The sequence below is a fragment of the Eulemur rufifrons genome, chromosome 1 (genome assembly GCF_041146395.1).
Source record: "Eulemur rufifrons isolate Redbay chromosome 1, OSU_ERuf_1, whole genome shotgun sequence".
Taxonomy (NCBI): domain Eukaryota; kingdom Metazoa; phylum Chordata; class Mammalia; order Primates; family Lemuridae; genus Eulemur; species Eulemur rufifrons.
The window spans coordinates 39,886,724-39,910,527 of record NC_090983.1 but is presented as its reverse complement, the minus strand read 5'-3'; the positions used below and the strand labels follow the sequence as shown (position 1 = coordinate 39,910,527).

Here is a 23,804-nt window from a genome sequence, read left to right as displayed (position 1 = left end):
TTGTTTTAATTTTATTGTCTTTACCATTTTTCCCTAAAGTTAATATGCCACCCTGATGTTCGAAATATTTTGTTTTTCCTGGCTTTGGTGGTTTCTTGTTACATGTGAATATATCATTAGTAATAATAATAATAATAGTAAAAACATTGAGGCACTGTAGATTTTTATCTTATTCTGCCTGCTGATTGTGGATGTAATTCAAATGATGAAAATTCTTAGATTAACTATAGCTGATACAAGGACATTTAATGGGCTTGTATGTCTAGTAAATAATTTGATATAGCTAATAAATAATTTTTCTCATCTTGTTTCAAAATTAATTCAACTGAATAATCGCAGCTAAATAAAAGTTTTCCTTTTTTGTGACCAGTAAATAACATCTACTGTTGTATAGGAGAGTTAATAGATTTTCATTTTCCTTGTTATAGAATCAGTTAAAGCATTACATACTTTCTTTTAATTATGTTTTAAGAACATACTGGTTTATTATTAAAGATTTTGGGGGATTGCACTATGGGTGCTTCTTTGAAAGAAGAAATTATAAAGTGGGGGTCTCATTGAAGAATTTGTTGCATGAACTTTAATTATTTGAAATAAAAGATGGTTGGATGGAAACCAAGTATGTCAATTTTTTTTTTTTTAATGTAGAGACAGGGTCTTGCTATGTTGTCCAGGCTGGCCTCAAACTCCTGGGCTCAAGTGATCCTCCTGCTTCAGCCTCCCAAGTTATGTCAGATTTTTGTATCTGTTGACCTAAGGCTTAGGCGTCCTCTATTCCATTATAACAAGCCTGTAGTCACTTCTTGTTGATGCTATTATGAGCATTTTTGGAAATGAATTCTCTGTAAAATTTACCTTTAAATGTGAAGCTGTGTTCTGGATGGAAGTGACTATTTTATAACATGTTTTGAACAATTTAAGATCATACTAATGTATAATCAATTTTATGTATATTGTGGAATTTATTAAATACATTACAGAATAAATAATAGCCACTCAAGCATAATATAAGGTTGCTAGTTCCTTTGGATTTATTTTTATCTTACCTGCTTCTTTCATTCTTTTGAGTAGTAGAATGAAGAATAGTACAGTTATATTAAATGCAAATTCCCTTTGTGATCTGACACGTTCAATAACTCATACAATAGTAGAATATACTCCTTAAACTTCATAATGGAACAAGTGGGAAATTTGAAAAGTTGATGCTGGGAAAAAATGGTAATCCTCATCTTGTGCGAATTCACACAGCTACAACATACCATTAAGCTTTCAAATAGTTTGTCATTTCTCAATACATTGTATTCAGGCAGTGGCACATTAATTTGCATGGTATGTTAATTTAATTTTTATAGAGAAACTTCTGAAAAGATGATAAAATTTATATATATTACTTACATACTCTGTGCTCAGAGGGCACTTAATATTTTGTTGAATGACTCGACCATTGGTTGGTTGAATTTCCAGCCATTATATGAATGCTAGTATTTGCTTGTTATCATAGTTAAATTGCAGATAGTTATTGTTTAATAGTAAAATAAATCTGATTTCCTTTTTTAAAATTTGATAAATTTAAACTTACACATTGAATACTTTCAGTAAAATTTTAAGGAGTCTCACAAATATTTTTCCAGTTTCATTCAGAATTCAGAAAAGAATAGGGGAGAACATTTTAAGTTTCCCAAATTACCATTAATTCATTAGATGCTGTATGTTTAATTCATAGTTATGACAGTAATAAGATCCAAAAGCGTCTTGACTTAAGATATAGCACTGAATGCTTACTAATAAATGTGCCTAGGTAAATAGTTTGGAACTTAAAACACATGTTACGGGAGTTAGTATAATACCTGGGGCAACCCTGCAATCTTAAGTAACTTATGAAATGTGACTGAACTATATTTAATCATTTAAGCTTGAGTTCTGGGTTTTAGGATGAGGATAAAAGTGAGAAGAATTTACTTCCTAGAGGATCATTCTTCCCTAAGCCAAATTCTGGCTTTTTATAAACCTTTTCAGTTTCAGCCATTGCAGCCTTCTTCCAGGCCCCTGTACCTTCAAGCTACACTCTCCTAAATTTGGCGACACTTCAGAGGCTTTAAGTGTAGTCTGTGTCCTCAGATTGCCTATTTTCTTCATCCCCATTTCCCATCTTAATCTTTCATTTCCTTAGTGCGCAGCAGATCTTGTCTAGATGTTAAGAAGAAAACAATCTGGTAGAACTAATTCACCTTAATCTGTAAATGACTCATGAGCTCTTAACTTCCCAGGGCTTTTCACATTTTTTGTAAGTCTGTAAGAGTTTCTATTAATATTAACTCAGGTAATTTTAAAGTAAAAATTTAAGGTTATGTTGCGGGGAAGGAATTGCTAGTCCTCTGCATAAATAAGTCAGGCTTTATTGGGATTTAGCCCTTGGTTTCTTTCTACTTCTGAAAGAGTCTCTTTTCCTTGGTCTGCCATAGACTTCATTGTGTGTGTTTATGAGTATTGCTCTGTGTGTGTGTGTGTGTGTGTGTGTGTGTGTATATATAATATATATATTTATGTTTGCATGTGTATAACAATGATTCCTATAGGATTGAGGGGAGAACATTCAAGAATAGTGATTATGACTCCATTTCAATATAACAATAGGATAGATATTTGTTATTTGGGGATAACGTACATCGTATTTAATTTATAGGAACAGGAAAGAAAAAGACCTAGAATGTCTCATGACTGAGCTTTAATTTTTAAAATGCAAGTGTTGGGGCTGGACTCACAATGTATAGTTCCTATATTTGGGAGAGTATCTTTTGATCTCTTGGAAAAATAGTTGTGTTATGAGACTCTACCATATAGCCTTCTAAGAAAGAGGAAATATTAAGGATAAGAGAATGATAAGGATTGTAGGTAAAGTAACAGATGTCCTGTTATTAGACTGGCAATTCATTGGGGCACCAATTTACACAGAATACATCCATTTTGGAATGTGAAAGAAGGTTGCTGGTCAGATTCTGACTCACACATTGGGTTTCATTCAACAGCAACGTTTGGAGAGATGTTATTCTTAAAAGAACACTTGGAATAAAGGGGGATAAAAGATTAATTAAAAGAGAAAATAGTGATATAAAAAAATTTATAAAATTTTATCCTAAAAGCAAAATTTTCTAATAAAATTTAAAATTTGCTTTTTCGATTCACATTTATATTAAATGCTTTTCAGTCAGAATTTATACAATTGAGTATAAAATGCTATCGGTTTATGTATTTTTAATGTGATTAAACTAGTTATTTTGATAAAAATGGAAAGAATATTTTACTAGAGAAACAATTGTTTTGCTTTGATTTTGGAAATTGATAATATTTGTGTATAATTTCAAGAGATTTTCATTGGCAAAACATTGATCGAAGAAATGGTGTTAATATAAAGATTTTATTTACAGTGGTGACAAAAGTTACATATTGGGCGCAAACCCATTACACCTTCTCAGATATGCTGCATTGCCTCCTGCCCTCTCCGTGAAGGTCAGCACCCGCAAGGTGCCCTGCTGCTTTCAGGTTTAGATGCAACAGCGTGATGGTGAGCCCCCGGTAGAGTTAGTGAGCTGCCAGTGGCTTCACCTTAGCCAACAAAAATATATAGAAGGTGGAAGGAAGCCAGTCAGTTATATTTCTTCTCCTTTTTTTCTTTGGTAAACTTCTCCAGGAAATAGTTCCATTTTTTAGCCTTCTCAAAGATGTTATATGACGTCAAACTAACAGACCCCTGAGAGCACTCTCTGCAGTCTTTTTTAAAGCTGTAGCCAACACAATAACACATCTCACCACATTGACCCACGTTATTTTGTGCCTCAGGTACTTTTTTCTCACAGCCTCCCCACTATGGACAGGTACCTCCCAAATAAAGTCTCAAGCTATAATTCTTATTGCATTATTAAAGATAGAGTAGAAGTAGTTTAGGAAATTATTGAAGATAATTATATATACGTATGCATGTATATGTGTGTATATGTACACACAAATATGTATTTGTATATTTGTACTTGAAGGAAATAATAAAAGTTTAAATATTACACACACATACAAAAAGATTAATAGGACCTAATTCCTGTCCTCAGGGTGCTTATAACCTAGCAGTAACTTGTTCTGCAGAGACAGGTAAGTCATTTCCCTGGTTCTCTGGCTCCTTAACGCATTGCATAGCATTTACCATAGTTTAATAGTCTGCTTGTTGTCTATCTCCTCTTAACTGATTCTCCATGAAGGACCATCTTTCCTTTGTATCCCCAGAACTGGTTCAGTGCTTGGTATATTTGAATAAGTGCAAAAAATGAGACTGAGAGAAAGTGTTTGGTTCAGAGAAGGGAAAGGACGCCTACAGCCAGAGGGAAGGCTTTTTGGAAAAGGTTATGGAGGTTGAAGGGAGGGAGGATGCCTGGCACAGGGCAGGGAAGTGGGAGACACATTTGAGGAATGCCCAGTGTATCTGTTTGGCATGAGCATAGGGGCATGTTAAGGAACAGAGAGAAGGCAGGAAAGGTGGATTTGGGTCTGGGATGCCTATATGAGTAGTTTGGATTTCTTTATGCAGTGGAAAAATTTGCACAGGTGCGTTAAGAGCCACACCTGTCCTTTAGGAAGGTATAGTTGGCAGTGCAATGTGGTGTCTATTGAAGGTGAAGAAGCTGTTTTCAAAGTTAGGGCAAGAAGCAATGAACACTAGAATTAGGTGCTTTTGAGGCAGAGAAAGAAAAGGGTGTGGTGTGGCCTAAGGACATGTAGATTTGAGGAAGGAAGAGGAAAAAACAAAGATGGAATCCAAACGTTTATTATTCCAGGCAACCTAAAGAGTAGTGGTACAACTAATGAGAGTTGGGAAGAGCAGGTTTGGGAATCTGGAAGAAGGGAGGAAAATGAGATAATGTACTTGCTTTTGGATGTATCAGATTTGAGATTTTGACAATTCCCAGATGGAATGCCAAATTATAGTTTGGAGGAACAATTTGGGCTGATGGTTGTAAACTTTTCAGGGATGAAGATCACTTTTTAAATTAAAAAAAGTCAGTATTCATGATAACTTTTAGTATTGAGAATACATATAATGACAAAAATAAATTTAGTTACACTTTTAAATGAGTTTGTATTTTACTAAATCACAGAAGTATCTATTTAACTTCGTTTGCAAAGAAGATGTGTGGTGAGAGCTTCTTTTTCTCTCAATAGTCAGTGCTTGGTGTGCATTTGGACTTGAGAACACTTTGCAGTAACTCCATGACCCTGGCCCAGGAACCACTGGTCCAAGCTACAGATACAGATTTGGAGGTCATCTTCCAGTAGTGATAATTGAAGCCTGGAAGTGGATGAGATCATCAAGGGAGAATATGGACAGAATATAGGAAGAGATCTAATATAAAACTTTGAGGAATTCTTGTACTTAGAATGCAGTAAGGGAAGATAAGGAAAACAATACAGCATTATCAAAGTCAGGTGAAGGGCATTCAAGGAATGATGTTGTGCAGCAGAGAGGTTGATGGGAGAGAGGCCCAGGGGATGACTCAGTAGTTCCTCAAGAATTTTGAGAGACTGGCGAGGCCAGAAAGCAAGCTGTACTGAGAGGCAGGGTTGAAGGAATGGTTCTGCTTTTCCCTAGTGGCCATTAAAGACCTCTCTCCTATCCTAAATCCGCATATCCCAGTGTGGAGAATGTCAGGGAAATTTTGTTTCCCGTAGGGAAAAGGGGGTTGACCAGTAAAGTTTTCTGGACCAGACTAGTTCCTCATTTCACTTAGCATAGTTTGAATCTGGCAAATGACTGATGCTACTCTATAAGGAGTCAAAGTAAGATTTTTTTTTAAAAAGTTTTGGAACAAATCTTTACCGTTTAAAATGGGTGAGTGAATAACAACAAATGGTCTTAAACTAATCCTTTGTTGTTTAATTCCTCTTCCCTAATACTGGGGTTCTTTTTACTGGACTGGGCAGGGTGAGGAACATTTAAGCTGATCTAAGTGGAAGTTTGCTGTACACTTGCAGCAAGGGCTCAGATTTAGCTTTTGAATTCAATAAGAATGAGTAACTGGTTTCTCTTAACTGTGGAAATCATAGAAAGGTCAGACTCAGCATGGTAGTTCCAGGATATCTTGAAAAGGCCAGGTAACAGTGTTCAGCTGAGTGGATTTACTATACTATTATATAAGCTACCTGTGTTTAGTGTGTTGGGGACCCCTTTTATATTTACTTCAGATTGGGGAGTTGCAGGTAGAAGCTTGCTTTTGACATATTTGACCTTCGTGTTGAACCATGAATGGTTACAGATTTCATGAAAACAGAAAATCTTATAAAAGTTTTTTTTTTAAATCAAATCCAGTTAATAATATATGAAGGGGTGGGTGTTTAAACTATCACAGCAGGGTTTGAAAGGAAACTGAAACATTCTCCTAAAGCACAAGCTTAAGGAGAAAACTCCTTTCCCAGCAGTAAGTGTGGGCTTTTAGAAAGCCTCCTGGGACTCCGAATGATTTGCTTAGTTATGTTTCATCTGTTATCTTGACTTTGGAAAGGCGCACTTGGTCCGGTCAATCCTTATGGCCAATAGTATATTCATAACTACTTTCTTACCTGTACATAAGGGCTTTCTTTTAGGAGTTAGGGACTTTCCTTTTCTTATGGGTAAAGACGAGAAAGGATAAAACTTGAAAATTATCGTTTTCTAAAATCACTGCCTTATCTCAGAAGAATAAAACCTAAGTTTGGGTCTTTTAGTTCTCTTTTTCTTAGGGTTCTCTTTTATATTTGTCCAACATATTCTTTTTTTTTCTTATTGCTCATAAAAAGATTAAAAACTCTTTTTTTCTAGATTTTCTCATGTAATTGTTCCTCTATTCCATAATCTGGGGAGTACATATGATGATTAATTGATCATTCCATAAACTTTGCACAGTTACAACCCTCTTTTGACAAAGATTGTGTACACACATTGTGTGTAAATGTATTTTTTTAAATACTTGAGTTGAAAGCCTATGGAGCAATTGCATTAGTTGTATGAAGGGAAAGTAAATTTCCATTCTTCCACCTCAAGACACTTTCTGGAAGCCCTTCTATTTGTTATAGTGTGGTTTAATATAGACTTAAACTTGAGTCTGTAATTCCGGAGAGCTGTGTTTTTGTGGATTAGTGTCTAACTGGATGATAGACTTTCCCTGGAGTGGGAGGACAAGTAGATCTTCCTTTAGGTGATTTAGAAGATGCAGGAATGTTTTTATCCAAAGGACTGAGGTGGTGTGAATGTGAAGGTGGACCTAAAGAACCTGGATGATCACAGAACCTGTAGGAGTTTGTGATGCCCAGAGGATTTATTAAGTAGGGATCTTTTCATGCAGCTTGCCAAATGTGCCAAATCATGGAAGTCTCCTGAGATGCAGCTTAGCGACCTGGGAAACTGTATTTTCAAAAGCACCCCAGGTGATTTCCCGGTTGTTAGCAGAAGCTACTGGGCCCTAATTCAGTCTTTTTTGATCTCTTGGGAAGTCATCAGGTCACCTGGTTATGCTTGTACTGACCCTCGCAAATAAAGAACCATAAAATTTGTGGAATTCACTAGTTGATCAAAACAGATTGTGAATGGCACAGAAGAAGTGGGGCTTCCCAGTAATCAGTCCTTATAATGGTAGGGAGGCAGGCCCATGCTCCTTGGAGTGACTGAAACTAGAATTTGGGTGACATCCTGGCTAATGGCATAAAACAAAAGTCCCAGGTTTGGTGACTTCCTGGCTTTCAAGGATGTTCCTAATGTCCCTCTGCTTCTATTACCTCCCAGTTAACTATTGCTCCATACTATTTGAGTTGAGAGTAGGTCTTCCCTTTTTCTCTGATGCATGCCTTCTGTAATTTTCTCCATAGAGGGCCACAGAGTCCTTTTAATCTTAGGGGTGCATTGATTACAAGTTTATTTGTTTCTCTTAAATGGAAGTACTCAGTCAGCTCCTCTTTGTATGTTGGAGGTCTCTGGGTAACTGTGAACAACTTTTAAAGGCTGCTGAAAGGGCAGGAAGTACTTTGCTGGATCTTGTTCTGTCTCTTTAAGAAGAAGCTTCTCTGGCTTGCTTGGACTCTACAAGTATGTTTCTTCCTTGACTCTGTCTTAGGGTTTCTGCTGCTGCTTTGGAGGGCTTACCCACCCTCCTCCTTTCATCGTACTTCTCTATCCCTGATACATACTTAGACTCTGGTCTGTTATTTTCCATGCAAGGCAGTTCTGCACAAGCCTTCTGCCCTGTGCCATGTTCAAGTGCCATGCGTTTGAAAGGGAATCCCATCCTGATTTTTCTGTATCCTCAATGTCTGTCAAAATTCTGGACTGTCAGATATGTAATCACAGTCACCTATAACTCTTCTCCTCCTCAAACCATAGAAAGTGTCAATAAATGGTAACTGTTTCCTTTTCTTCATCACTTACTCCACGTGATCACCAAGTTTTATCACTTACCTGTTTGAATTTTTGTTGCCTCTTTTTTCTTTGTTCCTAAATATACCACTTTTTATTTTCTCATCTCCAATTCATACTGAAATCTATCTTCCTTTGCCTGCCAGACTAATCTTGCTCATTTTTCCTTGTAAAATGGGAATAACTATACCTATCTCACAGGGCTGTTGTGAGGATTAGACATATGTAATGTGAAGTGTTTATCATATTGCCTGGCACAAAGTAAGTATTCAGCAAATGGTAGCATACTCTACTTCTACCTCCTGCTAAATCTGATTGTCCTTCCCTCCACCTCTTGTGTCCACACCATGGGAGCAACAAAGTGGATGGCCAAAAGGATGGGATATAGAGTCCTGTGATGAGCCTTAGTTTGAGTCCCTAGACTCCTGCTTATGAGTAATTCTCTTTTAAGGGAATAGATCAGTTTAGTTCTTGACCTTTAGGGTTGTTAGGAGTGCAAAATGAGAAAGTATAGAGAGAGAATACTTCCTTAACATCAGCTGCTATGCAAATGCTCCTTGTTTTTGTTTTTTCCTATGTGGCATTCTTAAATCCTGTAATGTCTAACCTATTTGGTTTAAGAAGTTTGAAGCAAGTATGATGAGTTTTTCCTCTTTTTTTTTTTTTTGCAGGTTAAACCCATCCATAGTGATGGCTGCGGCCTTGCCCAGGACCTTGGGGGAGTTGCAGCTGTATAGAATATTACAAAAAGCCAATCTACTTTCTTATTTTGATGCCTTTATCCAACAAGGTGGTGATGATGTCCAGCAACTCTGTGAAGCTGGAGAAGAGGAATTTTTGGAAATCATGGCACTCGTGGGCATGGCTAGCAAGCCCCTTCATGTTAGAAGGCTACAAAAGGCTTTGAGAGACTGGGTTACAAACCCCGGCCTTTTCAATCAGCCTCTGACTTCCCTTCCTGTCAGTAGCATACCCATCTATAAATTACCAGAGGGATCACCAACGTGGCTGGGAATATCCTGCAGTAGTTATGAAAGGAGTAGCAATGCCCGGGAACCTCATTTAAAAATCCCCAAATGTGCTGCCACCACCTGTGTGCAGAGCTTGGGACAGGGGAAATCAGATGTGATGGGGAGCTTGGCGCTGCCGGGCGTTGGTGAGTCCAGACTCTGGCAAGGCCCCCATGCCACTGAGAGCGAGCACAGCCTCTCCCCAGCAGACCTGGGCTCCCCAGCCTCCCCAAAGGAAAGCAGCGAGGCGCTGGATGCTGCTGCCGCGCTCTCTGTGGCTGAGTGTGTGGAACGAATGGCCCCCACACTACCCAAAAGTGACTTGAATGAAGTGAAAGAGCTGCTAAAAACCAACAAGAAGTTGGCCAAAATGATTGGTCACATCTTTGAGATGAGTGATGATGATCCACACAAAGAGGAGGAAATTCGGAAATACAGTGCAATATATGGCAGATTTGACTCGAAGAGAAAGGATGGGAAACATCTCACGCTTCATGAGGTAAAAAGCGCATGTTTTCCTGTCTGTATGTGGCTTGTTGCTGATCTTTAGAGATAAGTTTGGTAATAGTTGCAGCAAAGGAGATAACACTCTCTAATAGCGGTATTAAAAACTTATGAAAATAGACTATTCTGTTAGGGGAATTATTTGTTTTGAACTCATAACGTGTTCGAACTTTGGAACTACAGTGTCTGGTGACTTTTAGAAAAATGTCAGAATTTAAGCAGTGAGAGTATAAAGTCTTTGTAAAGCAGTTTGCTTTTTAAGAAATAAAATAGGATTTTAAATGTAACCCTTCATTTAAAAATTTTTTGTAGACTTTTTTAAGGAAGAAACGTTTTGTAAAAATAGCCAAAATTTAAAGCAATGTTCAGGTAGCACAGAAAACAAAATTATATTAGGTGAATGTTGGAAGAATTATTATAGCTTTGGACATTGTTTTGGTTTGATGTTTAGCATTAAAAATTCTCATTTTATCCTTATGGCACTCTATCCAGAAATATTTTGCTGAAGTACGTGTGTGTGTGTGTGTGTGTGTGTGTGTGTGTAAACTTTTATATTGACTCCCTTTCTCCTCTTGTCTGTCTGGCCAACACATCACCTTTAAAATTTAGCTCAGCATAAGCTTAAGTCTTTTCTATTATCTTTTCCTTCAAGTATAGTAAATCTATCCTTTCCTTTTCATTTTTATTCCTACATACACTTCTGTCACAGTAACTCCAACACTTTATTGTGCTTATTTGTATACTGGTCTGTCCCTCGCGGTGTACTTTGAGTTTCTTTAAGGCAGAGATGATAATATCACATTCATCTTTATATCCCCAGAGTCTAATACACCCAATAAATGCTTGGAAAATAAATTCATTTTTGAAAGTTAAAAAGAGTATTTCATGTGTCTTTTTAAACTTTTATAAGCTGTGTGCCCTTTAGAAGAAAGAAATAAATCCTCTGAAAAAAGTTCAGGTTGACCGCAGTATTTCATGTTCAGCATCACATCTTTTTCCCCAGAATTGTACTTTAACATGAAAAAGAATATATACTCATTGTGAAAGTATTCAATCATTATAAAAGGATGCAAAGTAATTGAGTCTGTAAACTAAATACTTTTCTTTACCTATACAAATATGGGATCATATTTTGCACACTGTTCTCCAAATTCCTTTTTTTTCTTTTTTTTAAAAATGGAATAGTACACTCACAGCGCAGTGTTCTGTTAAGTATCTTTTCAAGTCAGTACAGTACACATAGCACTGCCTTCTTCGTTTCTGGGTTGCATTGTATTCCATGTGAATGTGCCATTATTTATCTTAGCCATTCACTTTTTGATATATAGATTTTTTGCAGGTTTTTAGTATTACATACAGTAGTACATGAACATTATCATACATATACACCTTTATAGACTTTTGCATGTTTTTCTATCGAATGGATTCCAATGTGTAAAATTATGAGTTCAAGAAATATGTGGATTTACTATATCAATAGATACTGCTAAATTGCTTTCTAAAAAAGCAATTTACACTTCTGTCATTATTATGCACATGGGCATTTCTCTACACTCTTGTTAATAGTGCATTTTACATTTATTTTAATCCAGTCTAATAGATGAAAAAATTTCATTGCTTAAATTTGTTTTCCTAAGTGAGGCTGAGTATCTTTTCATATGTTTAGCAGACATCTTGTTTTATGTTCATGTCCTTTGTTTTAATGGTGGTAGTGTTTGTTTTTTAAAAAATTGATTGGTAAGGACTTACTATATTTTAACACATTGACTACCACACTAGGAAAAAAATTATTTCCTTGGGGCCACGGTGTTTTATTACAAAAAAATAAAAATAAAAACTTTGAACACAAAATGATCCTTTCTAATTTAATGAAAATTTTGTTATTTTTTATTGTTTTCTGTATGTGAGTTATATACAACTTGAAAATAGTTCTTCTGGTTCCCAAGGTAAAGAGACATGTAACTTGCATATGTTTCACGAGGCCCCAAGCTGAAAATTAGCATGAGTTAAATAAGCTTACATGGCAGTTACCGTGTTAAGGGTATTAACTCTTTGTCTGGAAAGGCAAGTACTCCTTCATTAGTCTTGTTTTGCAGCTTTTCCATTTTTTTAGCTAATCTTATGTATTTTTCCTCCCAAATGAAATTTTAAATGTATTTGTCAAGTTTCCCCAAAATTTCTATTGTTATTTTGATTAGAAACGCCATAAATGTATAGGTTAATTTGGAAAAAATTGACATAGTTATAATAATGAGACCTTTTATACAGGAATGTAATGTCTGTATTTATTTATTTAGATCTTTTATATTCCTCAGTAATTTTACAGTTCTTTTGTTCACATAGCTTTTATTCCTGTTATGTCAAATACTATGTATGTTAAATGTCTATATTACCTATATATTTAAATTTATTTGATTTAAATAAGATATACAAATATATGAGATATAAAAGGGATATAATTGTAAATGAGTTTTTTTCCCTCACTATATAATGGCCACCACTGGCTGATTTTTGTATATTAATCTTGTTTTCAGCAATTTCATCATTTGATCTTTTTAAATAAATGATTTTAGATGTGAATACTGGAGCTTTAGGTCAGAGCATTGGTTAACAGAACAGTTTAAGTCACAGTAAATCTGTGACTTGATCTATTTGGGGAGTATCCTTTTGTAATTCTTAAGTATTATTATTGCCCTACAATAACTGCCTCACAAGAACCTGTGAGTAAATCTAGAAAGCCACACTTAGCAATTATAATTCAGTTACACTTTGATACTTTTTTTTTTTACCTATGAACCAATAGAGGAATCCACTTAAAAGTCTATATGGCTGTCATTAACAGAAAAATAGAAGGCAAAGCGTGTTAGCAATTTTAGTTTCATGTTTTAATTTAGTTTTCATATAATTTTCAAAATACAGATGAAACGCAAAGTTGTGTTAAAGGACCTGTATTTTTATCAAAGTAAAAGTTTTTTAAAAGATTATTTTAATAAACCCAGTCAACCTTTTTTTTTTCTTTTTAAAACAAATTCTACCCTATTTAATAAAAATCCAAAGAGAATTATTTTATACTTCGCTTTTGCTAAGGGGCTCTTTGGTTCTCTAGGTAGGTAGGTACAGATGGTATTTAAATAATGGTGGGTTTCCCAAAATAAGGAAATACTCAAAATGAAAGATACTTATGCCAGTAGGCTGAGATGTGGGGGTGGGGGCTTTGGAAGATGTGGCTGGTGTTTTGGAAACTTAACTTAGGCCACTTGTTACTTATAACTCAAGTATGTGAATCTGGTCCAATAATATAGTTTAGGATAAAAGTTTATGCATCAGGAAGCTTTCTTCAAACCACTAACCATCCAAGACCTTGGAGGAAATTATGAAATCTTGAGGTAATTAAAAGAAAGAAAATACTATTAAGTGTACCTTTTAGGTAATTATGAGAATTTTGCATTTTTTTCCTTGATTTTTTTAAAATGAGAGAAAAAAATTTTTTTTTAGTTTTTCTGATTTCCTGAGATTGAAAAACGTTTCTAGTTTGTTCTCAGTTTCTAAATAAGAAAATATATGACTTATTTGTAATTCATTTGGCTTAATCTAGCTGTTCTGAGAGTTTCTTCATATAAACCCTGTGGATACTGGTCTTCTAATCTTTTAAGACCTAGAGCTGCATATAGGTCACTAGTGGCTGAAAATCAGGAAGTTTTTCTATACCTGAAAGTTTTTCTGCTCTCACAAGCACATAAGATTCTTTTTCTTTTAAGCATTTTTATATGTTTATAAGAATTAGGAATGAATCATTGTTAGCCCACTTTTTGTAAGGTAAAGAATCGATCATAGTTTTAGGACCTGGCTAGGTGTGGTCTGGTTTGTAGGAGTCAGACCATAAAGATAGTATGAGGGACTGAGGCTTAGAACCATTCAAGTTGTTGGGGTGGGGCAGGTGCTAAAGGATAAACCCGAAGCAATACTAGAAACAAGCACAGACAGGCAGAATGTTCCATCTATCCAAAGGGGTGTTAGCAGACAGTAGTGTACCTCGGTTCTTAAATCAATAAATGGGTGAGGAGAGATAAACTAAGATAAGAGTTGGGAATAACTAGGAAGTAGAGAATGTAGGAACTTACTCAGAAATATGTGCAGGTAGACAATTTGGCATTACAGAATATCTGTCAGCAGATGGCGACTTCCTGCCAATGACCTCTAGAAAGATAGGAAGGGGAAGAGGGGAACATAGTCAACGGGTAACTGTAGACAGAGTGGAAATTTTACAGGGACTGGGGTGCTGAGCAGGTTACCAAGACAAGGAACCAGGCCTGCAGAATAAACAATGAAACCAAGCTTAGATCGATTGCTATTGTAGTGTAGCAAAGTCAGGGCTGAGTGTTTCAGAGGAGTCCCACAGTTTCAGCTTTGAGAGAGGAGAAATGCTGAATATTGAAATGCCATAAACTTGGGCACATTGTTAATAGATTATGTTACTTTATTCTTAACTCTCAGCTTGATTTCAGCATTTTACACTTGAGAAGAAATATGGGACATTTTCTTCTGATGATTTTAAAAAATGGATTATATGTCTATTAAAGTAGTCTGCTTCTTCTTAAGTCACTTTAGACAAGTTACATTTATCTAAGAATATGCCTATTTCATCTAAGTTTTCAAACTTACTAACATACAGTTTATAGTTTTTAAGACCTAATGTTTGTACATTTTTCTCTTTTTTATTCACTGATCAACCTTGCCAGAGGTTTGTCTGTTTTACTTTTTCAGAGATATGCAAGCTAGGGTCCATGGGCCCAATGTGGCCCACCTCTTGTTTTTGTAAATAAACTTCTATTGGAAGACAGCCATGCCTAGTTGTTTATCTGTTGTCTTTGGCTGCTTTTGAGCCACAGTGGCAGAGTTGACTAGTTGTGACATAGACTGTTTGGCCTGTGAAGCCTAAAATATTTATTTACTCTCTGGCCTTATTTTATAATGAAAGCTTGCCAACCCCTGATCTTTTTAAAGAAATAACTTTTGCCTTAGTTGATATTCTTGCTTGTGCTGTGTATGTGTGTGTTGATGTTTCTTTCCTTTCTTACAGTTTATTGTTCTAACTTAATTTGGGTTCTTAGTTCATTAATGTTCATTCTTTTTCTAATATAAGCAATTAAAGCAATGAATTCTCACTATGTTATTGATTTAGTGTTATTCCCAAAATTTTGGTGGGAGGTTTTTTTTTCCAATTCTGATTTTTTTTGGTTTATGATTTCTGACCCATGAATTATTTAGAGGTATTTCTTCATTTCCAAATATGAGTGATTTTTTTCCTTAGTTATTTTTCCTAATGATTTCTAACTGAATTACATTTTGGTCCAGAGGATATGGTTTGCGTGATACCAGTCCTTTAAAATTTGTTGAGATTTTAGTTAGGGTCTAGTTTGTGGTCAGTGTTTTTTTTATGTGCTTAGAAACAGTATCTTGGGCAGTTGGTGGTGGGCTGTTCTGTGTCTGTTTTAACAAGCTTATTAGCTGTTATTCAAATCTCATATTCTTACTGTTTTGGGTTTTCTTTCTCTTTTTTTGGTCTGCTTGCTGTATCAGTAAAAAACAGTTGTATGCTAAAATCTCGTACTCTAATTGTAGAGTTGTCTATTTCTTTTTGCAATAATCTTATTAATCTTTAACAATAATACATTCTGCTTTAAAAACTTATTTTGTTTGGTATTAATACATGAGCTCTCTTTTTATTAGTAATTGCCTGTTACATCTTTTTATCATCTTTTTATTTTCAGCCTTTCTAAATCCATGTTTTTATATATATCTCTTGTAAATACCAATTGTTGGATTTTAAAGAACCCAGTCTGATATTCTTTGTCTTTAACTGGAACATTTGGTCCATTTACATATATTGTAATGGCTAATATTTTGGATTTTTCCATTATTTTGTTTGTATCCCCTCCATACTTTGTATTGCAGATTTATTATCTGGGATTAGTTTCCTTCTATCTGAAACGCATCATTTAGAATTTTGTTAATGAAGGCCTACTGGTGGCAAACTTTCTGTCCTTCCCCATACTACAAGAAAATGTCTTTATTTTGTTCTTATTCTTAATTATTTTTGGGTATTAAATTCTATATTGTTAGTGGTTTTCCCGGAGTAGTTGAAAATGCCATTTTTTTGGCTTTCATTTTTATGTTTAGAAATTAGTGGTTATTCTGTTATTTATTATGTGCTTTTAAAACTTCTGTTTGTTTCTGCCCCAGTTTCTTTCTCTTCTCCTGTTCTCGATTTTTCTTGGCCATTTTTACTGTATTGATTTTTAATCATATGTTCAACTTCTTTTATTTATTTAAATAAAGTCTTTGAGGATCTGATTCTGTTGTCTGTTGTTCCTACTAATTTTCACTTTTGTTTCTTTTTTTTTTGACTTTTTTTTTTTTTTTTTTTTTTTGAGACAGAGTCTCACTTTGTTGCCCAGGCTAGAGTGAGTGCCGTGGTGTCAGCCTAGCTCACAGCAACCTCAAACTCCTGAGCTCAAGCGATCCTCCTGTCTCAGCCTCCCGAGTAGTTGGGACTACAGGCATACACCACCATGCCCGGCTAATTTTTTCTATATATATTTTTTTAGCTGTCCATATAATTTCTTTCTATTTTTAGTAGAGATGGGGTCTCGCTCTTGCTCAGGCTGGTCTCGAACTCCTGAGCTCAAACGATCCGCCCACCTCGGCCTCCCAGAGTGCTAGGATTACAGGCGTGAGCCACCACGCCCGGCCTCTAATTTTCACTTTTGATATCTTGTTTCTTTGGATGTTTTATGACTTCTCTCTCTGAATTCATATTTTTTGGAAATTTATGGGAATTTTTAGAGGCTTGGGAAGAGGTTTTTTGCTTTTGCTTCTGCCAGGCATCTGGGGATACTACAGTCTGGGACCCTGTGAAAATAAATTCTCAGCCCACTTAGTGTGAATTAGGGCTGACGATCTATGTGAGGCCGATTTGGGGTTAATAAATCTCAAGAAAGTATCTTCCATTCTCTCCTAGTCAGTACCAAGATTCAAGACAGGTAGTTTTCCTTGCATTCTCCTGGGGATACAGGTATATTTCTAATGTAACCTCACATTGGATGTGTAGTGCTTTGATATCTATATCACACCATATTCCATAATACATTCTTTTTGTTTTTTGCTAATTGACTTTGCAGTAAACCATAACACACTCTAGATGGATTAAATACTTAAGTGGAAAAAGTAAAACTATTAGATTAAATTATAGGAGAACAGTTATATATTATTAGGGTGAGAAGGTTATTATTATGCAAGGCACCCAAGGCAAAAGCTATGAGACTAATTCCGAACTTAAAAAAAAAACCCCACTACATATGATGAAGAGTTAATGCTCTTAATATATAAAGAATTCCTGAAATCCATAAGAAAATGAAGCATTGTAATAAGCAAATGCCACAAGCAGATTTTAAAATAAAACATAAGAAAAAGGTTCAATTTCATTGTCAAAAAGTGCAAATTATAACCAAATGCTATTTAAAATATATATTATTGGTAAAGTTTTTAAAAGATAATGACCAGTGTTGGTCACGATTCTAGAAAATGACTCTTCATATAATTGTTGGTAGCATTATGAGTTGGATCAACTTTTCTCAATGGTAATTTGGTGGAATGTATAAGTGTCTTAAAATGTAGTATATTCTGTGACCTAACAAATCTATTTGTGGAATTTATTCCAAAGAAATAATTGGATATATGTGCAAAGATGCACATTTAAGAATGGTTTTTGCAGCTTTATTTATATTAATAGTTCATGGAAAACTAGAGGTACTTTAACACCCAGAGTGAGGTTGCTTTAAATAATGTATTGCTCTTTCTACAGTGGAGTATTATATGCGTAGGTAGTAAAAATAATATTATAAAGGATATTTAAATTATTTCGTCAGTTAACAGATTTATTTGTGCATACAACCCATGCCAGATGCTGATGTAAACAAGCCAAGTCTCTGCCTTGATACATGGCAAAAATAAACAACATAGCATGCATAAGTTTAAAAAAGTAGATTATAAATCTGTACATATATACTTACATTTATATGTACACAGAGAAATACTGGAATAATGTATGTTAAAACATTGTCATTTTGGATGGAAGGATTGTACACTGCATTTATTTTCATTTGTCTCTGTGTTTTCAAAAAATTTAAATAAGAAAAATTATTATTAGAACTGCTGAGGGACACGAAAAAATTAAAAAAAAAAAAGAAAAAGAAAAATTATTATAAATAAAGGTGGGATACCTGGGTAGAGAGAAAGGGTGAATACAGTGGCCCCCCCTTCTCTGCAGGGGATGCATTGCGAGAGCCCCGGTTGAATGCCTGAAACTGCGGATGGTACCTAACCCTGTATTTGCTGTTTGTTCCCATACATGCATACCTATGGTAAAGTTTAACTTATAAATTAGGCACAGTAAGAGATTAACAACAATAATAATAAAATAGGACAATTATAACAATATGCCAGCATCACTACTCTTGCAGTTTGGGGCCATCATTGAGTCAAATGTGGCTTACTGGAACACAGGCACTGTGATCCTGCCACGGTCCATCCGATAACCAAGGTGGCTCCTAAGTGACTGATGGGAGCGTAGACAGTGTGGATACACTAAACAATGGAATAATCCGCGTCCTGGGCAGAATGGAGCAGGATGGCACACAATTTAATACGTATGAATTGTTTTTATTTCTGGAACTTTCCATTGAATATTTTCAGACTGTGGTTGACCACAGGTAACTGAAATTGTGGAAAATGAAACTACAGATAAGGAGGGCAACTGTACCTGATTTTTTAGGGAAAGAAAACAAGAAACTAACACCAGCAAGAGCTGTGTGCCAGTGTATCTCCTCATTTATTTCTTGTTAGAGCCCCTGGGATAGTGATATTATCCTATTTTGCCTTCAGAAAACCAAGTTTTGGAGAAATTTTTGCATATCCAAAGTCACAGCTGGTAAATGGTAGAGCAGAACTTATCTCTGATCTGTTGGCCATCACATCCGTTTTTCTTTTTGCTATTGATTGAGTACGTTTTTTACTTTTTAAAAAAAGTCTGATTTACCTCTTAACAATTCCATCTATTTACTTTGATAAAATTACATGAAAAAATATATTTGCCAGTTTATTAAACAGTTACAGGTTTTGAGTTTAGGATACCATTTACTATTTTAAATTTTAGTTCAAGGTGTTTGGACAATTGCCAACTCTGTATTGGAAATATTTAGCAAATGTTGAATCATGAAAGGGTAGAATTAGATCTTAGAGATTGGTCTCCAAGACCTTAATTTTCCAGTATAGCCCTAATATCTGAGAACTATTTTTTTTTTTTTTTTTTTTTTTTTTTTTTTGAGACAGAGTCTCACTCTGTTGCCCAGGCTAGAGTGAGTGCTGTGGCGTCAGCCTAGCTCACAGCAACCTCAAACTCCTGGGCTCAAGCGATCCTACTGCCTCAGCCTCCCGAGTAGCTGGGACTACAGGCATGCGCCACCATGCCCGGCTAATTTTTTCTATATATATTTTTAGCTGTCCATATAATTTCTTTCTATTTTTAGTAGAGGTGGGGTCTCGCTCTTGCTCAGGCTGGTCTCGAACTCCTGAGCTCAAACGATCCGCCCACCTCGGCCTCCCAGAGTGCTAGGATTACAGGCGTGAGCCACCGCGCCCGGCCAAGAGAACTATTTTTTACTAAGTGATTTGATAAATGTTTAACTAAAATCACTTAATTTTGATTCCTTAAGAATTTTCATATCAGTTCACATTAAAAAAATCCATCGACCATGTATATTGACTTTCAGCTAGGGAAATATTTTTCTCATGTCACATAGTCAAATTTTTTGGGTTTTTTATAAGAAAAGTGAGATGTAGAATATTTTTTACTTTTTATTTTTCTTGAGGTCTGTAAATGCTCTTACTTAACCAAAAGTAAAGAAAGCATATAAATAAGTAAAACCAAGATGACTATTTTGATTAGTTTGGGCTCTGTGAGATGGTAAATGAGTTGATTTTCTTCTGAAATTTGGCCTTAAGAATAATTGGGAATAAACACCATCCTGCTTTTTATGAATTACGATTTCATTATGTAATGGTATGACATTGTTATCTTCTTAAGTGAAACCTTTTACATTTTGATAAAATAGAAATGTTTTTAATTTTTAAAACGTTGTTTTGGGTATCTAGCTCACTGTTAATGAAGCAGCTGCTCAACTCTGTGTGAAGGATAATGCTCTGCTGACGAGAAGAGATGAACTTTTTGCTCTGGCTAGGCAAATTTCTCGAGAAGTCACCTATAAATATACTTATAGAACCACCAAGTAAGTATAACTAATTGGCAATATTTTTTTGTTTTGCTTGATGAAAATAGAGTTTGAAACACCATCCGTTGAATAGAATATAAACATTTCTGAAAATGTAGAAGCATAATTATAGTTCTGTAAAATTAAACAGTGCAGTGCCTTTTTAAAACATTATTACTAAAGTGATGTTTGTTGTTTTGTTTAATTCTCCTCTGTCTTTCTTACTTTTGAAAGACATAGTTCCCTAGTACTATAGCATTGTTCTGGTAGTGGTTTTAGACATTCTTCTCTCACACACTTTGGTTTTGAGTGTGATGATGGGATTTAGTCAGACAGCATTTATAGTCTTATTTGTACACCTCCTAGCTACATGAACTGTTGAACTCTCTGAGGAAAAAGAGTAGTTCCTTTTGCAAGATGTTTGCAAGATTGCTGAATATGTAAAAAGACTATATTGACCAGTGTTTAAGGGAAAGTTGGAAGATACTTCTAGCAAATGGATTATAGAACATGAGTTTGAAATAAAAAAAATGTAATGTTGAAAAGCAATAGTAGTTTCAGAATTTAATGTAAACACACCTTATCCTTCTTCATCGTACTCTTACTTGAACCTTAGGCATTGTCTGCAGGTACAGGACCATTTTGATTTTGTTCACTCGGTTCCACATGGAGCCTGATTTCCAGCCTTCCGTCTGTTGCGCAAGCCACTGTTTCTCTGAGTGGATGCAGATGATCACTTGCATTAGAGTGACTCTTGAGTTTTTGTTGAAAATTCGCATTCTAAGCATCCTCCCCAGCCCTAATAAATCACAATCTTTGGGGATGGAACCTTGGAATCTGAACTTTCACAAGCATCCCAGAAGATTCTTGTGAGTACTGCAGTTTGAAAATCGCTGCTGCAGGTATTTGTTGTCATCACCATTATTTTTCCTAAATCATAGCAGTTTCATTTTCTGCCCTACCTCATGCCTACATATTCACAAACTGACAATAAGTAAAAGTATGTAGACTAAATGAACAGCACAAGGATATACAGCAACCTTATAGGATTGTTTACAAGGTTTTTTTTTTTGTTTTTTTTTTTTGAGCTAGGTAATCGAGCTGATTCAGTGGTTTTTCATTTTCTTCATTGTATCATACAACATTTTTTGAGTATTTTGTTGAAATAATTTTCTTTAATCAAAATAGTACATGTCCATGATTTAAGAAGTCATATAGTACATGAGGCTCATAATAAAACTCAGCAGTTCCTACGCTCTGCCCCCTTCCTATTTCTCCATTCCCCCTTCTCAGTTCCATGCCCCAGAGGCATCTGCCTTCAACAAATTTAGCTGTTTCTTATAGTATTTACATTTATATATTTTTTAAGTTAAATATATTTAAAAATATGTTGACACTTTTATACAATTTAGAAGCTAAAACTAAGTAAAAAGGTAATACAGAAAAGTTATACTCCCATTTCTGCCTCTTTTACCCTGTTCCCCTCCCCATTATAGGTAGCTTTAATAGTTTCTTTTTTATCCTTCCTGTGTGTTTGTTTATGCTTATGCAAACAAATACAAATATATACTTTCATTTTCACCTTTGTTTCAAAAAACAAAAGGTAGCATACATTGACATTTTTCTATATTTTGCTTTTATTTTACTTAACATATTTTGGAGAGCTTTGTATATTAGTACATACACATCTTCCTTGTCATTTTTTTGTAGCTGCATGGTATTGATTTGTGTGAATATACCTGATGCATTTGGTTCAGTCTCCTGTAAATGGATACTTGAATTGTTTCTAGTCTTTTGTCATTGTAAATAATACCACAATAAATAACATCATACATACCATATTTTGTTGATTCTGAGAGGTACTTTTTTCACATTTTAACATCTTTTATATTGATGTGTATAACTTATAGTTGACGGCTTGTCATAGTTGGCAATAATATTTCATAGTGGTACATGAAATAATTATGTGCCTTAGAATTGATGGAGTGCCATTTTATATATGTGTAGATACCTCTGGGATAGATTCCCAGCAGAGAGATTTCTGGGTTAAGGGTAAATACATCTGTAGTTTTGATAGATAGACAAAATGCATTTTAATCTCATGTAGCCTTAAGCGTTCATCTTAAGTGATCATTTTAGGCCGGGCACAGTGGCTCACACCTGTAATCCTAGCACTCTGGGAGGCCGAGGCGGGTGGATCCTTTGAGCTCAGGAGTTCGAGACCAGCCTGAGCAAGAGCGAGACCCCATCTCAACTAAAAATATAAAGAAATTAGCTGGACAACTAAAAATATATATGAAAAATTAGCTGGGCATGATGGCGCGTGCCTGTAGTCCCAGCTACTTAGGAGGCTGAGGCAGGAGGATCGCTTGAGCCCAGGAGTTTGAGGTTGCTGTGAGCTGGGCTGATGCCACCGCACTCGCCCGGGCAACAGAGCGAGACTCTGTCTCAACAACAACAACAAAAAAAAGATCATTTTAGTCATTTTATCAGTTGTTCCTACTGAACCATAAAGGGATACCCTCCCTGATTTTTTTTCATTTTCGTTATGTGATAATTATTAAATACTTATTGAGTGCTGTCTGTGTGGGGAGTTCGTAGGTAGTAGCCTTTTAAAATGTGTAATTGTATCTACATATTGCCCTAATATTAATTTGGAAATGATGAAAAATCTCTTTCACTATTTAATGTTCATTATGAATATGTCATTTCTGGTGTTGGTTTCAGGGCTATATGTTTTTGGTGGAAGGTTATTGATTGAGATGCCTTTGGAATAAAATTTGTTCCTTTCTCAAGTTTTTCTCTTTCTCCCCTTCTCTTTAGGTCAAAGTGTGGAGAAAGAGATGAATTATCCCCAAAGAGAATTAAAGTGGAGGTATGGTTATGTATTACATTTTCTTATGCTAAGAATGTCTACTTCTGTTTGAAGATCATTAAAAATAAAGTGAAATATTACTAGTTCAGACAAAAAAAGATAGTCCCATAAACTAGTAAAATACGAATTACAGAATCTTAAAAACAATATAGAATTTTGTTACTTTGAAGTACAATATCTGTGAAAATTTGGGTTAGCTGAGCAAAGAAATTCTTAAAAGGAACCTGTGGTGGGTAGATTGATGTCCAGTTTATCAAAGGTTGATTTGCAGATTGGTGTTTCTTACAGATTTAAAACTCTTTGCTGGATAAACTATTCCTTTTATAATCTTATTTACATCGTTAGTCATCTTGTATACATGCAGAGAACTTTTAGTTTCTTTATATTAACTGTATGAAGGAAATGATGATTTAGTAGCTGTAAATTAGAGACTTTACTATAACTAAAACCTCCTTTAGAGGATCATGATTGAGACTGTTCTTCTGATTTTAGACTTGGAAGTGGTAAGGTGGGAGTTGAACAAGAAAAATGTACTTGTCTTAGGGCGTTCAGAACCATAGAATGGTTTCAGAACTACTTCTGAATGGTTCCTTAATTTGGATTTAATATTTTTTTAAAAGTCCAGTGTGCAGCAGAGTGGAAATCTGAAGTCAGGCAGCTCC

General features: G+C 35.2%; 1 protein-coding gene across 4 annotated transcripts in view; it reads left to right on the top strand.

Moving 5' to 3' along the window:
• The window catches only part of NAB1 (NGFI-A binding protein 1), a 116,746-nt gene that overhangs the window by 76,654 nt on the left and 16,288 nt on the right, over positions 1-23,804 (top strand). For all 4 annotated transcript variants that reach the window (XM_069469243.1, XM_069469268.1, XM_069469258.1 and 1 more), the window contains 3 exons: positions 9,097-9,934; positions 20,152-20,285; positions 23,091-23,142. In XM_069469243.1, coding sequence (XP_069325344.1) covers positions 9,097-9,934; positions 20,152-20,285; positions 23,091-23,142 — 1,024 coding nt within the window. The remainder of the gene's footprint in view (positions 1-9,096; positions 9,935-20,151; positions 20,286-23,090; positions 23,143-23,804) is intronic.